Source organism: Centroberyx affinis, unplaced genomic scaffold, assembly GCF_046629955.1.
Source record: "Centroberyx affinis isolate AG114_WGS23_722 - 3 ecotype Tasmania unplaced genomic scaffold, CSIRO-AGI_Caff_v1 ptg005038l_1, whole genome shotgun sequence".
NCBI lineage: Eukaryota > Metazoa > Chordata > Actinopteri > Beryciformes > Berycidae > Centroberyx > Centroberyx affinis.
This window is the reverse complement of record NW_027282482.1, coordinates 173,542-189,870: the sequence shown is the minus strand read 5'-3', so window position 1 is coordinate 189,870 and position 16,329 is coordinate 173,542. Positions and strand designations below refer to the sequence as shown.

Sequence of the window (16,329 nt, the reverse complement as noted above, 5' to 3'; positions counted from 1 at the left end):
AATTGAGCACATTTTCATTTTTGAACAGTGGATACATGGCACATCATACAGCAGTGTACAGTGTACACACAGCTGGCATAGTATGAAAATGTTTTATTTTAAGCTTAATGCCAGAGTTCATTGCCTCAGTATATTACACTTATCATTTGTCCGATATAAATGGTTTCTTTCATTGAACTGGCATTTGAACTAGTCAAAGCATTTTTTCTCAAATGGTATTAGAGCAAGTCTCACCCAATGTGATTGGTCCTCAGGGAGATCTCCAGCTCTCTCAGGACCTGAGTGGACTCCTGGACACGCCTCTTAAACTGGCAGAACACAAGCAAAGTAGTCATGAGCTAGAGAAATGCTTAATGATTTAGAAAATTTAAAAAATGTCACGACATTTATTTGTTACGGCAGTGTAATGATGCGCAGCACGGACTTAATAAGCAATCACATTAAAAGGAGAAGCTTCTGTGCAGTGAATCAAAGGACTGTCTTCATAAAGCATGTCAGCCTCCTTAATTATATCAGTGCCCTCCGTGACTATCCCACAGTGTAATACACACCATTCATAAATGCCATCTGATCCTCAGATTTAAATCAGAGGCACTCATAAATGGCTTAGATGACACACATGATGAAGGGAGGGGAAATACAAAAGTCTCATATTGGCAAACCCTCTGGCCAGGATGTAAATTATAAAACAGTGGGGAGTGTTTTGTTTTCATTGTCTGAAGCAGCTAGTTTGCTACCAAGCTTTGCTGTCAATGTGCTACCAGTTAGCTGCCATTGTAAACATTTGAACACTGGAGTGATACCAGGGGGTGACTGGATGGGATTTTAGTCTGAATTTGGAAACGGACCAGACTGGTACTAGAGTGTTCGGATTGCCAATTTATGAATGTTTGGATGCTTTGCTCCAAGGGACAGATATGTAAAAAAAAAAAGGATGTTCCACCAAGAAGCGGGCAACATTTTGGTCATATGGTCTGCTGCTCAGTCTAATTTTCTGGCCCAAATATCTATAAAATTTAAACTCAATTACATTTTTCAGCAATATATGCTAGTAAGAGGCACCGTTGGTTCAACACAAACTCAATTTCAAGTGGAGATGTGGAATGTCAGTTTGCCGGACTGTACTGTACCTTCCGACTGACCCCTCCATGGTCGAGATAACTCTTCAGCTTCTCCAAGTAAGCAGATGGGGGATTCTTCACTTGGAACCGCTCCTGCAGACAGAAGTGTACATGCACACGCGCACACACACACACACAGATACACACACACACACACACAGATACACACACACACACACACACACACAGATACACACACACAGAGACCTCTAATTATGTTTGATTGCATGAGTGCAGTGAGGGGGAAGGGGGACCAGAGGGCAGAGCTCAGCTGGGGTTTCACACAGGCAGTATGATTACACAGCGTCTCTTATGCAAATGGAATTGATCTTAACAAGCTTCCAGAGAGACTATTTTACAGTATGCTGTACTTATATCCACACACATTTGAAGCATACCAGTTCCAGTGGTGTCAGTTAATTAAGCAATCAGACCGTTTTCTATAATATTCATCTGCAGCAAGCTGGACAAGTTGCACTGAGTAATTATATTATAAAGTATTTTATCAGTCTAAAACTTATGAAATCTGTCAAGGGAAAAAAAACACTGGGCCAGTGACAGAAAATGGTTACAGCTTACATAAATTAGTCCTTTTTTCTATATTTTTCATTACTTGACGTGGAACAGAGTAGGTCAGAGGGTTTGTGGGTCACTTAAATTTTGGTATACCAAGGGATGTCTCCTGATAGTCTGGATATGGTTCTACCTAAAAATAATTAGGGTGCCTTCAGGGTACCTTTTAAAAAGTAAGAGTTTAAAGAGTTCCCAGAGTTTCCATCTGACACAAGAATCCTCTTTGTGTAGGTTCAGGCAAGGATGCAATAGCTGAGTTTCTATTTTTGTACAAATTATGATCTATCAGATACATAAAGCTGAATGGATGAATGAATGAATATTGCAAAAAGGTTTTCACACTCACTTGAGGTAGAAAAGTAGAACTGTTCCCATGCATGCGATGCCCACCATGGTTGTGTGACCATTAGCTTGTGCATTCGAATTTTGCAAAGTGCATTTCTTTTTGCAAAGTGCATTTCTTTGTATTTGTGGTTGGACAGCGTAGATTATGGCATGAACTGACATGAAAAAGCAACAACATTTTGCCCAATACTAATCAGCTCTTGAAAGACTGTTTATCTCGTGGATGTGATTACGGACAAAGCTCGGCTCTACTGTATGTTAAGAAGCCTATATATTCACTTCTCCCCAGCTGATGGAAATGCACTTATTTTTCTCTCAAAATTCTCTCAAAGTTCAAGGATCATCTGGTCTGTATTTCAGGCTCAACTTGAATAGTAACTTCTGTATGATATTCATCAATGTTATGACAACCAGCCACACACAGTAAATATACGGTAGGGTTCATAGAGCCCATGACAGTGACAGGTGTCCTCTGTCACTCTCCCACCAAGACACAGGAAGGTATGGGCCTCCCCACTGTTGCCATAGCAATGTACAATATTGATGAGCTTCCCCATGTGTGTGTGAATGTGTGTGTGTGTGTGTGTGTGTGTGTGTGTGTGTGTGTGTGTTTGCAGGGGGAGTGGGATGACCCACAAAACAAATTCAAACTAACCAGAGAGAAAATCATGATGACAGGCCGTAGGACGCATGGGCAGCGCTGGCGGAAAACATTATCATAATCTAGAAAGGTTAGAGGAGAAGCTGACCCACCTGGTCACAGATCAGATCCCACTTCTTCTCGTTGTCATACTGACTAAGGATCTTCACCTTGTCTGGAGGAAGATTCATGGTGTTCTGGAAGATGAGAGAGAGAGAGAGGGGAAGAGAAAAAGAGATTGATATTTCTTAGAAAACAACATCACGATTCCAGGTTTTTGGTATTAAAAAAGGCAGAATCTCTCTTTTGGAAAATGTCAAATTTTGACAGTCCTCGATATGTAAAAATGACAACCTGCTGCATTTTTCAGTGAAAATAATTGTTGACATATGAATGATTCAGCTGTCACATAATTGTTCATCCTTTGGTGTGCAATTACTAAGGGCAAGCCTCCTTAATTTTATAGTAAACAAAAGCTTCTTGCGCAGCTTGGATTTGTTAGTATTCTAGTATATTGGCTGGGCAACATAGCATCTTTTATTGTTTACATTATTATTTAGCTTGTTATGCACTTTGTAACACTTTGATTCTGTAAGTGTTTTATGAATAATGGTTATTATTTTGATCATTATTATTATTATTATATCTGTAACGATGAATAGACACAACCTATAACCTCAATTTACAAGCTCTGCTTATGCTTTGTTGCCATGCTTCACCTGAAACCCCCGACTACCCAGACAGTCCAGGGAACAACAATAAGACAACAAACACACCAGACCCCTTCAATGCTCCTGGATACTTTGTTACTATGGAGCTTTCCTCAATAATGCATGGCTCCACTATAAATGATTTCATTACTTGTCGCTCAGAGAGGACAGTAGTGTATACAATCGCCCTGTGACTCAGAGGTCAGTGTCGGTGCTTTCTGGTAGCAGTGCTGGTCGTTATCGCTGCCTCATGCGTTACTGTTGCACCTCAGGCTGTCGTCACAACACACAAAGGTGTTTGTTGCCAATGAGACACCAGGGTGTGAATCATTAGGCTCGCATATCAGCTGTCTACTGTATTAAATGCTAATCAAGTGTTTTGAAACACCTTATGGACTAATAAGGTACTACTTACTAACAAATTAATAAACTACTTACAGGTTTTCTGTTTTAGGTCGAAGTTTTTTTATTGCTTTATTGCTTCACCATTAAAAAAAAATCCTTACAGTTAACAATAAATCTGTAAACTACTTCAAACACCAATGACAGACTTCAAACACCTGACTGTGACATTGCATTCACACGGATACCCATGTTGATTTATAAGGCTAAACCTGCCAACCAGCAAACCACAATTATGTTAACACTAAGCCTGTAACATCTAAAGCAGTCTAACAAGATGAGACAGTGCAAAATGAATCCATTGTGCCGCCACAGTAGTTGCATGAAGAGATATGCATAGCTTTGTCTTTCAGGGCACCACAGTGGAAAACTGGTTCAACTGCGTAGCATATTCAAATGTAAATACAATGTGTGTTTTATGCTTTTAACTCTAAATCACTAGATATGTAATGCAATAATTTGCTGAATAGCACAAGGAGTCCTACACCTTAAAAAGAAAAGAAAAAGAGCAAAATGCTGATTCAAAACGCTTCAAACCGTGAGTGTCAGCTCTTTGCATGATTCAGCTGATGTGGTCAATGACGAGTATGGTCATGTGTACAATAACACATAGCAGATAGGAAATGCTGTTTACGTGATGTCCTTGATAGTCTGCACAAAGTTTATGAAATGATTCAATGCCAGCGGTGATGAAGGTTTTTGAAATATGCCAGAACATGGTGAAAGACAACAGCAAAAGTTTGGGAGCGAGAGAGATCGGATGACAGTGCAAGTTTGTGGTACGCCGCCCCTGTCTGCTGATCAAGGAAACAGCCATGCTGAACGTTTGGTGCGCACACACATACACACACACATACACAAACACCATATTTCACACCCATTAATGCGCTGGCGGTGTCCTATATTATAACAGTAGGGCCTACGGATTCCAGCACCCACAGAAAAACACACATACACACACATACACATCAGCTGTACTAATTATAACCATACACATCCTCGCCGCCCCATGAAACTGGGCTAGTCGACAAGAGACTCCCACTCAAGGACAATACACAGCTAACTCCCCACTTCGCCCAATCCTCCTCCTCCTCCTCCTCTCCTCTTCCTCATATTCATCCTCCCCTTATCTTATCTCCTTTACTCCTCTGCCCTCTTGTCCGCCCCCACACCTCCTGCTTTTGTCTTAGTTACTGAAACTCAGTAGCCTATAGTCATCCCGGTTGAGCGTGCCCAGCATGCATCACAAGGTCAGTTACAGTGTGGAGTCATCAACACCTACTGAGTCTGCTGAGGAATGTCCAGCAGTGGTTACTTAGCAGTGATTTGCTACGTGCTTCACCTCAGGCCTCCGAGCTCAGCGATAAGCCCCAGTTGCATAATTTAACCAATTTGTGAACTTGAGTCTTGTTGTTGTATTGTATGACATAATTAGAAAGTCTATTCGTTTATTATTAGTTAGTTAATTAATGGGTTTTTTTTTATTTTAAAAGTAGCAAAATAGATTAGCCATAATACAAATTGTTGGAGATATGTGACGTCATGTTAGCATTTTATGCTGACAGCTTTATTATGCTACTCATACCAAAGTTACTGTATTTTATTATTTCCTGAGGTGAAACTAAATTGACAAACTGGCCCACACTGCAACCATCTAAATACTAACACATTTGGAATGCATTGCTAGAGGGGCGAACATTGTCTCAGACCTTCCCAAACTAATATATTGCTGCCTTCGGCCCTCATATCTGCTTGGTTTAAATTCCTTTTTCATGTTCAGGAGCAACTGTAACATTATTTGTGCCCCGCTGAAAAACAAGGGCAGAAATAGCATACTAAATCAATGCTGCTGTCCAGCTGGTTGTGGCTCTGATAAATCAGCCTTGATAAATGAAGCTGATTGATCAATAAGCACTGGTTAGAGTCGGCTGGCTGGATCACCTTTGGACAGTGCAAATCAGGAATAAACCCTGGTTTAATCTGGTGTACTTATAGAGGTACACACAAAATCAACAGCAAATGTTGCCGGCCTACGTATATATATATATTTTTCATTTTATTGTTGAGAGCAATTCTCAGAAATGGGGGTTGACCTTGACAGAATACTGATTAGCATCAAATGTCGTGCACCAACGTCACAAGAGAAAGTTACCACAGAGGTGACTGGGCCTCTCTCTCTCTCCGCCACACCTGCAGCATCGCTTTAAGAGCGCTGTGATGGAATACAGCACTAATCCCTAATTAGATTCTATCGATTTAATCTCTCTCTTTTGGACATGCATGCACGCACGCTAGGCACACAGACACACATACATGAACACACACAGACACACACACACACACACAATACAGAAAACACATAGATCAGGCAACCACAAAGTTTAACATACACAGACCATCGGAGTGCTTAGACCTTCAGAGTACAAAAGTGAAATGCGTTTTTCAGTTTTTCAGGTTGTCACAACTCTGCATTGGTTGTCTGAGATCGACCTTTTGATTAAAAACAAATGAGAATTCACTCAGTGGTTTGAGATAGTTTTACATTTTTCAACACTAATTGCAAATCAAAAGCTGGTATGAAAAGGATGTGAACAGAGCTGCCTAATATTTTAGTTTTGTTTGGCACAACAACATTAATTCCAATAAGAAACACAACAATTACTGTGCAAAGCAGAGACCTTGCCTTGAAAATTATTTACTAAAGTGAATTTTTGTGTGGTCCTTTCAAACAATTTGATGGGTCATTAACAACAAGGTTTGGTGATGGTTCTTTTTTGGCTCTTATCAGGAAACATAAAAATACCAGCATGTATACGGTATTTACTAGTGGAACCATTATGCAAAATATCATTTATATGAGCAGGATCCAACAATGAACAATGAGAGGGAAATGTGGAAATTGAAGAAGTAGATATGTAAATTTACAGCAATATACATATACATTATGTGCAAATGTGCATTGCTTCACCTTAAGAAGTGTACAGATGGCCATACATATGCACAGAGAGTAAACATTTTGACTGTCAAAGAAGCGCTCCTGAGACTATGCAACATGATGTTGAGATATTGCTAATACTGAAGATCAACCCTGTAAATACTGTCACTTAATAAGAATTACACCTTGATGATTTGGAGATAAATAAAATGTTAGCAAAGTAACTGACTGCTAACATGAGCGAACAATATGGATAGGTGAAGCACTTGTGTGAGCAGGTCACTATCTTCAGCATCATGGATGTTTTCTAACTCCCCAATCCAGCTGATGTGGCCTTTGGTTTGGACCTTCTTATGCATTTTGGCCAATTCTGCTGTAAATTATAACATTAGAATGGCTCAGCTACCACTAAGCACACCTGGTTTGCTCAAAAAAGTGAAACTCATTAAGGATGTCAACTTCTGCCCCATTCATGTCAAGATACAACATGTTGTTCATTCTTTTTTGGGTCTTTCAGCACCAAAATTGCGATGAACTATCGCTGACTATCTGCAGTCCTGTGTGCTGATTTGTACAAATTCATGTCGGCCTTTTTTGATCACTGGCTTGCTGATGGCTGGATGTCCTTTGTGGACCATTTTTATACACACTGACAACTGCTGAGTGTGAAAGCATGTTGCAGTTCTTGGCACACTCAGATTGGCACCCTCTAAATGACACTTGCACAATACTTCCCTCAATAGTTTCTAGGCTTAAAAATCCTTCTTTAATTTGTTCCCTCCATTTCACCTATGTCGATTAAAAATGAAATCAATTACCCCCTTTTCACCTGGCATTAAAATGCATCCTGGGTGACCAGATTGTAATTAGACAGGGTCAGGGTTAGAAAAAACACATTATCAACAACATTAACAGCAAAGTGTAAATGTAATCTCCAATCCACATATAGCAACTACAGAAACGGTAATAAATGTTTGCACACGCTTCCAACCAGGAAGCACACACAGATCAGTCTGGTAACAGGCATAGTACCATAGGGTGAATTCAGTTTAATGGGCCCTTTTTTGCATTTCTGAATTCTGCAACATTGATTACCCTCTATCCAAAATACTAGCCAAATACATGCTGCATTTCTGAATTCCTCAAGATGCTGACTAACCCAAAAGCAAGGATCCACGTTGTTATTATGTTCAAGAAGCCTGACAAATCCATTTGTGAGCAGTGTGCCCAAAGCCAACTTTCATTCAGCGTTTGGCAAAGTCAGACAGATGAAGCGGTGCACCGTAATTATTACCAGATCAGCTTTCTCTCTTCTTTCCCTGCTTTCCCCCTCTCACACCAGGCTGCCATTGTATTACATGTAATCTCACTGTATTATATTGCATATAATCTAATGAAATGCATGTAATGTAATTAATTACATTTCATGACCAAAATATTTATTTTAGTTAGTAAGTAACAACAACCACTGGTTGAAAGAAGATCAAATTTATATTTAGAGAAGAAGATCAGATTATTAGTTCAATATGCCTGAAAAGCCTCAGGTGTCCTACTCAGTATGACATCCCACTTTTGCTGAATTCTCCTAATATACTTGTCAAAATCACATTGTCAGGATCCCTGCGAACAAATGAGACAAGGTGCATACTGTTTGATTCAAAGGATGTAAATATTATGAGAGGAAGCGATAGGTGTAGCAATCTCTATTTTGGCAAGGGAATGAGGAATCCAATTTCACAGAAGACGCATTTTAATGTCTTGTGTAAATGTAATTCAGCTAAATCATATCTAGAAACAATCCAAATGTGAGATGAATGTTAATGCCAGGTGCAAAGTGGGGTGGTAAGTCAAGTAAGTCAAGAAGAGTCAGCTTTCACCTGGATAGTAAATCTCATGTAAATAGATGCTGATCTTAATATTTTGCACATTCCGTGAACATTTCAGAAACCAAAGGAGAAACAATTTATAATGGGCCACCCTACAATGAGTTAACTTGCCGTGAGTGCACAAGAGCTCACAAGTGTTAAAAATACACTCTCCCTTTGTCTTTCTCTCTACTTGTCGGTCTCTGTATATACAATACACAAATCAACAGATGTACATTTACAATTCCACCCACCACCGCATTCCCTGTTGAGGAAATATGCAAAGTGTTATGTAAAGCACACAGGCAAAATGCTCAACACAAATTTGGATAAGGGAAGTGATTCAAGAGCTAAGCCGTGCTTTCGAGCAACTCCATTATCAGCGTGACATACCAGGCTGATTTTTCTAGTTTAGATATTGATTTTTCAGATATCAACAGACATAAACATCATAATATGAGTAAAGCACCTTCAAAAGGCACCGCCACACCTCTGAAGGAAGTCTCTCCATAAAACCCTTCACTCACACCATTGAACTGGCCTCGCCCTCTTGCCCCTTTGTGCCTCTGCAGAACCCTCGACACCATGAGACTTCTGCAGCATCACTGGTGCATCACCTAATGTCTTCATATGTACCACACAGCCAGGTTGCCTGCAGCCAGCTGGTTTGTATGCAGGCGGAGTAGCATCTCCACTTAGCACACAGGAGATTTGCTATGCACACTCAGCAGAAGATGTGGAGAGGAGGAGGGTGGGGTGTGTGTGTGTGTGGGGGGGGGGCTTTGGGTGAGGAGGGGGGCTGGGAGTGGCAGAGATGATCTATATTTGGTGTGATACAGTGGTGATGTAGCAAAAAAAAAAGTGCTGTTAACACAAGAGAGTGTATTCAGCACAGGGAGGGGAGTCGCAATGTTTACAATGCAATAACTAATGACTGTGACTCACTTTTACTGATGCTGAATGACATGTATCATTTGCACATACACACTTGCACCTACTGCATGTAGTAAACATACACACGAACGCACGAGTGCAGGTCAGGTACACACACACACACACACACAACGCACCTTTAGCAGGCAGTTGGCAGTGGATGTATGCCATTGAAACGTTACAGTAATTAATTACAGTGGTCAGCCCCTGATCCCACCACATCCCAGTGTGATTTGTAAACACCCACCCATCCACCCACACACACACACACACACACACTCATACTTCCTCTCCCACGCAGATTCAATTCAGTATGTGCACAACATGGACATGCACCGTAAGTAAAGTCCTAGAGAGCGATCTTATGCAAACATGTTACCCCATGATTTAAAAAGCACCCAATTTACAATACAGTTACTCTCATAAGGGAACTGATAGAACTATAATATATTATCTGCATTAGATCTGCAGATATATAATTTAAATTAGGGAATGAGACACTTAAAAATGGTTTGTTCTGTGTATTACCAGATTAACATAGATTTACAAAATATAAACAGATATATAAACACAATATAAATATAAATGCAAAATATAAAAATATAAAAGAAAACGTAAATTATGTTAAGAAACAGGTTGCATTTTAAAACTACCCCAGAAACATCTTGAAACACAAAGCAAAGACCTCAAACTCTGAATCAAAACGTAAAAGCCCATTTTGTACTATGTTTGGAGGGTATTTCAGCATGTTTAAACTCCAGATGGCAAATTCATGCAAATGAATGCTCATTAGCAATCCAATCTCTTAAAAAATCTCTCAAGAAGAAGACACAGATTGACAGCTTCAAACCTACATTCAAACCTGTTCAAACACTCCTGATGACAGTTTTTAGTGAACATGGTGATTTCTCTCATTTCTAAATACAAGGGGGGAAAGTTTAACCTGTCCCCACCATGTGTGATATAATACCAATGTACAGCTCCATACAGAGTGACTGGGCGGAAAAAGGGGAAATTTGACTGAAAGTATCCAGGAAGATTTTCTGGAGCAAGGGCTACATATTCTGTTACAGAATGAACAGAAGTTATATAAGGCTAACTTGGAGATAAAAGTTCAGACCATAGGTTCAGACACACATCAAATGAGTCCAAAAAGTCAATCTCTCATTCTTGATCAGCATGTTCGGCTCCAGGCTGTAAAACATTGCCAACTAGAAGGCAATCAGAGAGCACAAACCTCCGCCAACGCTGAACGATTCTCCGACTTTCTGTTAAACCCAAACACATAAGTTTAAGTTGAATTGATTTGAATATAACTTTAGGATTTGGAATCAAGTCTCTATCTCTGTTTCATGGTTTCATAGTTTCATGGTTATGCCTAAAAAAAACAAAACGCTAATTGTCTAATGGCAGAAATTTGGATCACCACCAAAATCTACTCAATTGTTCCTTGGCCCAAGGCCTATCTGTCCACCAAATTGGAAATGTGTTTATAGGTTTTGGAGATATCCTGCTGACAGACTAACCAACAGGCGAAAACATAACCTCCTTGGTGGAGGTAATAGGACTCTTGGTTTTGCCTTTAGTAGAGAGTTGTTTATGCTCAAACACATTGATTGAACTGCCTTAGTGCACTGGAGGAGCATTTATCAGTTCTTAAATTGATTGGTATTCCCCTTTAGGAGGGTATACGAAAAGGAACACAGTGTTGCTGTAAGGTTATTCGCTGACAAGATGGAGTCTGCGCCTGGCTTATTTGTGTTTCTCTCCTGCCCTCAAATCACAGGTTAGCACAACATGATGTCACAAGGATGTGTCACACATCTACAAACAGGCTTATCATCCGCCACCACGCACCTTGGAGATTCAAGCGATAAGGCCGAGAAAAGAATAAAAAAAGGAATGCAGTTAATCATATAGCAAGTCGCCTGGCCACATATTGAACATAGCTGCATTGTCAGACTCAAATATGTTGCTCAATTGTGTTTTGTCTTTTTTTTTGTGCTGTCAACACACAAGCACGAGTTCCGCAGTCACTGACCATGTTGTTGTAAACAGAAGACAACTAAATGGCCCAGTGAAGGAGGTAATGAAGAGGAAATCAAGTTAGAGTCAAGGAATGCTTGTCATCGAAGGACTTGCCATCGATTCTGTCATTGTGGCTTTGTCACTGACTAGCAGGGAAAGTCAGGCAGTGAGGAAAACTATTCAACTAGACTCATATGCTCTTATAATTTTTATCACAGAAAATTTGAGCAGATTCCCCTTCCTAAACAAAAGCTGGCAAGCTTTTGTGACATTTATCCAGAGAAGATTTGTCAGCAACACCCTGGGGTCTCTAACTTTCTGTAGTAATGTATAGGTGTGAGCCGGCACGTTTTATCGCATTGTAAACAGAGCTGCCTTCCCCCTTTTATTCTTCCTCCAACAGACCATAGAGTGAGCCTAATGCTGCAGTAAGCCTTAGTATAAAGGACCTCTTATGTATCTTTCCACAGTGACATTGTGTACCTGGTGCTGTGATAAGCTTGTCCTGAGGACGTGCACATTTCCAACATATTCTGGATTCTTTGTGTCTTTGTATTGTTTGGTTTGTGGTCTCTTCTGTGTGTGTGAGTGTGTGTGAAAGTGAACATGTGCCCTGACCTGCTCCACATTCTGCTATGGAGTGTGTGCATTGACATCCAACTCACCAGCACTGCATTGAAGCGCTCCTCCAGTTCCTCTTCAGGTGGCATGGGGAGTTTCGGCCCCGTGGATTGTTTCTGAGGGCCTGTGGAGCCTGGAGGGGCCGACACCGTCTTTCCCTCCTTGCCCAGAGGCACCTCCATGCTTCCTGCTGCATTCCCCATGACTGTATATCCGACAGATCCACACACACATACACACACTCATACACACACAAAAACCCTGCACTCTAACTTCAGCCTCAGGTAAAGACAGTGCTAGGATCCTTCAAGCAGCTCAATAATCCAGAGAAGTGCGTCTAGTTCCGAAAACTTAAAGTCAAGGGTCTGTGTGGTGCTGACCTGTGACCTTTAGCTATTTCCATGACCCCACAGTAACGATTCAGGCTGAAGTAGCATCCTTCTATTTATCACTCCTCCATCTTCTCAAACCAAGAGAAAGCAGTGGGATGAAACTCACCCCTGTGACTGAATAAGGGCCAGACCTTTTTTAGTTCCCGATGCGGTGTGAAACCCTAGAGAGAGAGAGGGAGGGAGGGAGGGAGGGAAGGGGAAATCCTGAGAGGCAGAGTGACAGAGGGAGTGACAGCTGAACGGAGTGAAAGAGAAAGAGGGAGGAGACAGAGTTTTTGAGCCTAGCTGCCGCACTAGACGAGGTCGCAGAAGAGAGAAAAAATGAAGATAAACAATGAAAGGTAGCAGGTCTGTGTTCCCTCTGCACAGGTGAGGAGAAAACTCTTGTTTGGGGGAGTCCTGCCTACTCCAGCAGCTGCAGTGGTAGAGATTTAGTTGGGCTTGCAAGTAATCTATGGAAATCCTCCATCCGCTGGAATCTATGCTGGGTGCTGGGAGTCACTGGGCCTTTGATCTCCATATCCAGAGGAAGAGAGGAAAAGAGGGGGAGGCAGAGATCCAGCAAGCAACTACTCTGTCTATCCGAAACAGGGACAGAGAGGGAGAGGAGGCAGCAGCAGCATTAGTTCTCCCAGCTAGGGAGAGCAGAGACAGATCTGTGCTCTCTGGGTCCTAATGCCTCCATGTGCAGACGACACCTGATGGAGAGAATGTGGTGGGTTTGTTCGCACAGAGGGAGGAGGGGAGGCAAGAGAGTAGGGGATTATGTAAAATATCATTAGAAAGCATCCTTTCCCAGTAATCTACAGTGAGCTATTGGATATGTGGAGAACTGAAAATAAATTAAAAACTGATAAATGTCTACTACAGTCTAAATGGAATTTCCCACACACATTAAGCCATGTTCAGATGCTCGTTCAGGAGTGTAAAAGTCCCAAAACGAATTCTTGATAGAATATGAATGTGTAAAAAATGAAAAACCCTGCTGTCAAATGAAAACCCTACATGTCTATTATCATTTTAAAAATAATTTCAAAGTACAACAATCATTTTTTACTACATTTCCTGGACCTTTAGCTCATGAAACTTGCTAAATAAATGAACAGCACCAAATTGGAGTTACAAGGTTTGCTTGCACATTCTGCAGCTTTGCCCCGCCAGAGGTAGCAAACAGCCAGACTTTGGCAGCTCACAAAACCAGATCTCCCCGTGATCAAAGCCTCATTCACACTAGCTTATTGCGTCACCAAAAAATCCTCATCATACCCCAAGTCCTAACAAACCAAGGTTGTAATGTGGAGAGCTAATGCAGACTGGCTGCAAAACAGGATCATGCACTTAATCAGAATCATAAGTTGTGAGATGGGGGAGATGACATAACTGTTGGCTCAGAGAGGGGCAAAGGCTAGTGCTAGTAGCAAGTTACTGGCTAGGCTACAGAAGAAGTTACAGGCTACAGAGTGACTGGAGTGTTACTGGAAGGTGTATTACCTGGAAGCAGCTGTGAATAAATAATGAGTGTCACACTGATACCTCTAGGTCTGGCCACACCTGGTCAGCAGCACACAGAGATGACATAAAGCACATGCTCAGTAATACAATTAGTGAAGAAACTTTGGACAGCCTGGAACTTTGTTTACTGGCTGTACAGTGAATTTAGTTAAATTTGACAACTAATTCTGTATTGTGCAATGGGTGCAAACCTTGTGAACTACTTTAGAAAGGAAAGGTTCCCATGCAGCATACTGGCAGATGTATGGTTTCCACATGGGACGTACTATAACTTCCCCTGTTTTCTGAAACATGTCTGATTCACAGGTGTCCAGTTTGGGGCTGACATCAGGTATTCAGGTCATAGAGGTGTGAGTGTAGCAGTGACCTTGCCTGAAGTCTCGCATGATGAAATATCTTTTTTGACCATGATGGATTCCCCTTTAGCTGACTGCATGTCATTTAACCCACAGGGAATCCTAGTTCAAACCCATTCTGTTACATGGGAATGTATAATTTGAAACTGGTCAAGTGCAGGTCAAGTTATCTTATTTTATTTTGTATTACCTTTTTATTACATACTTTTATTTTTATCTTTATTTTATTCTTTTTTTTAAGGCAGACTTGTGGTGATATTTATTTATTTATTTATTTATGGGGGGGGGGGGGCTGCATGCATGTGTGGTGGTATGTGTGTGACAGAGTTAATGTGGTCTGTTGCTTTTATGTGTATATATACTGTATGTATACTATATGCATATATGTATAATTTATGTGAAGAATGCATTAAATACAAAGTTGAAAAACAACAGATCTGATAATAAGCACAAAGTTGGAGTTGTTTGGTTAATTTGCAGTTCAAATTCACTATTGTTCAAAGCTACTGTTATTAATTTCTAGGAACAGTGTCATCACAGACTGGGCTACGGGTCAGACTAATAAACACCAGTAAATGTCTACAGTGCCTCTGCATCAGGGTGACATCTAGTGCTCAAAACATCACAGTACAACTACAGAGCTTTTACCTGACCTTAGTCAGGCTAGTCTTGGGTAGCCAACTTTTTGAACACTTGTAAACTCAAAATAAGTTGTTTAGAACTGTCTTAACTCATATTTATTGTACATCTCAATGTGAGTGTTGCACTACAAGCATTACTTACAAATCCCCTATATTATCTTCATATAGTATGATCATAAAGGTAAAACTCACCAGAATACCACTGCCAGTGATCGCTGATGACAGTTCCAACTTCATGCTATTTTCAGTTCACAAGAGGCTGCTGACAAGTAAACCCACTTGTCTCCAAAAAGACAAGCAGGTTTCCTGAGTCATTCTCGTCTCTACTGTAGGCTGCATCCCACTCACACAAGTTTCAGTACCAGATTCACACATTTTATCAAATGTGTTTAAAAGTGTTTGATAGACATGCTTTTTTTTAACCCTCCTATTATATTTGGGGTAAATTTGACCGCATTCAACATTTAACGTATCTAAAAACACGATTAGCATTATTTTTTCAGCTTGATACTTGATGACTTTTCCTTATTTCATGGGGGAAATTGGTAAACATAAAAGTTTGGGGTCATTTTGACCCCTAACACAATAGCCTTATAAAACCAGAGAAAATATAAAAGTTTTACACATATTTTCTTTCTCTTTGTTTTGACTCATGGAACTTTCCCATGCAATTTTTAGATAATTAAAAAAGTTCCCCATGCTTTAGAGCCCTAACATAAGACACACAGTTCTATTGAGTTTTTATAGACTTTCATCTCACCTGAAGATTTTCTGCCAATGAGGTCGTGTCACAGCTGTTTGAAAGACTATTTTGGTGACTAATTTACTTTTTATTGGTGTTTTATTCATTATTGACTAACTTCTATGTGTTACTTGCAGATATTCTGAAGCATAAACTTGGGTAACACTTTCAAATACAATCATTTTTTGTGGGTCAATTTGACCCCAAACATAAAAGATGTCTGCTAAGTTTAACATAATAGGAAGGTTAAGTAGAGTAAACCATAATTATTATAAACATACATTTAACACTTTAGACTCCAACAGAATTCTAGAATGTTGTTGCTACTGAAAATTTTCGGTTAAAGAATTTTACTTTTATTTTGTCCATGTTTTACACTGTGAAAAATGTAATAAATCAGGTCATATACCATCTCTAACAAAACACCAAGAAATCCACAATATTTTGTGCAACTGAGCATGTAAATAATATTTTGCATTGTCATGGGTGTAAAATGGGTATGACAAGGTGACA

General features: G+C 40.3%; 1 protein-coding gene across 1 annotated transcript in view; it reads right to left on the bottom strand.

The window, feature by feature from the left end:
* The window catches only part of fmnl1b (formin-like 1b), a 33,101-nt gene extending 20,002 nt beyond the window's left edge, over window positions 1-13,099 (bottom strand). Inside the window, exons 1-4 of the mRNA XM_071545725.1 lie at window positions 12,218-13,099; window positions 2,793-2,876; window positions 1,131-1,214; window positions 235-308 (exon numbers count right to left, since the gene is read on the bottom strand). Coding sequence (XP_071401826.1) covers window positions 235-308; window positions 1,131-1,214; window positions 2,793-2,876; window positions 12,218-12,376 — 401 coding nt within the window. The 5' untranslated portion in view covers window positions 12,377-13,099. The remainder of the gene's footprint in view (window positions 1-234; window positions 309-1,130; window positions 1,215-2,792; window positions 2,877-12,217) is intronic.
* Between the last annotated feature and the right edge of the window lie 3,230 nt (window positions 13,100-16,329).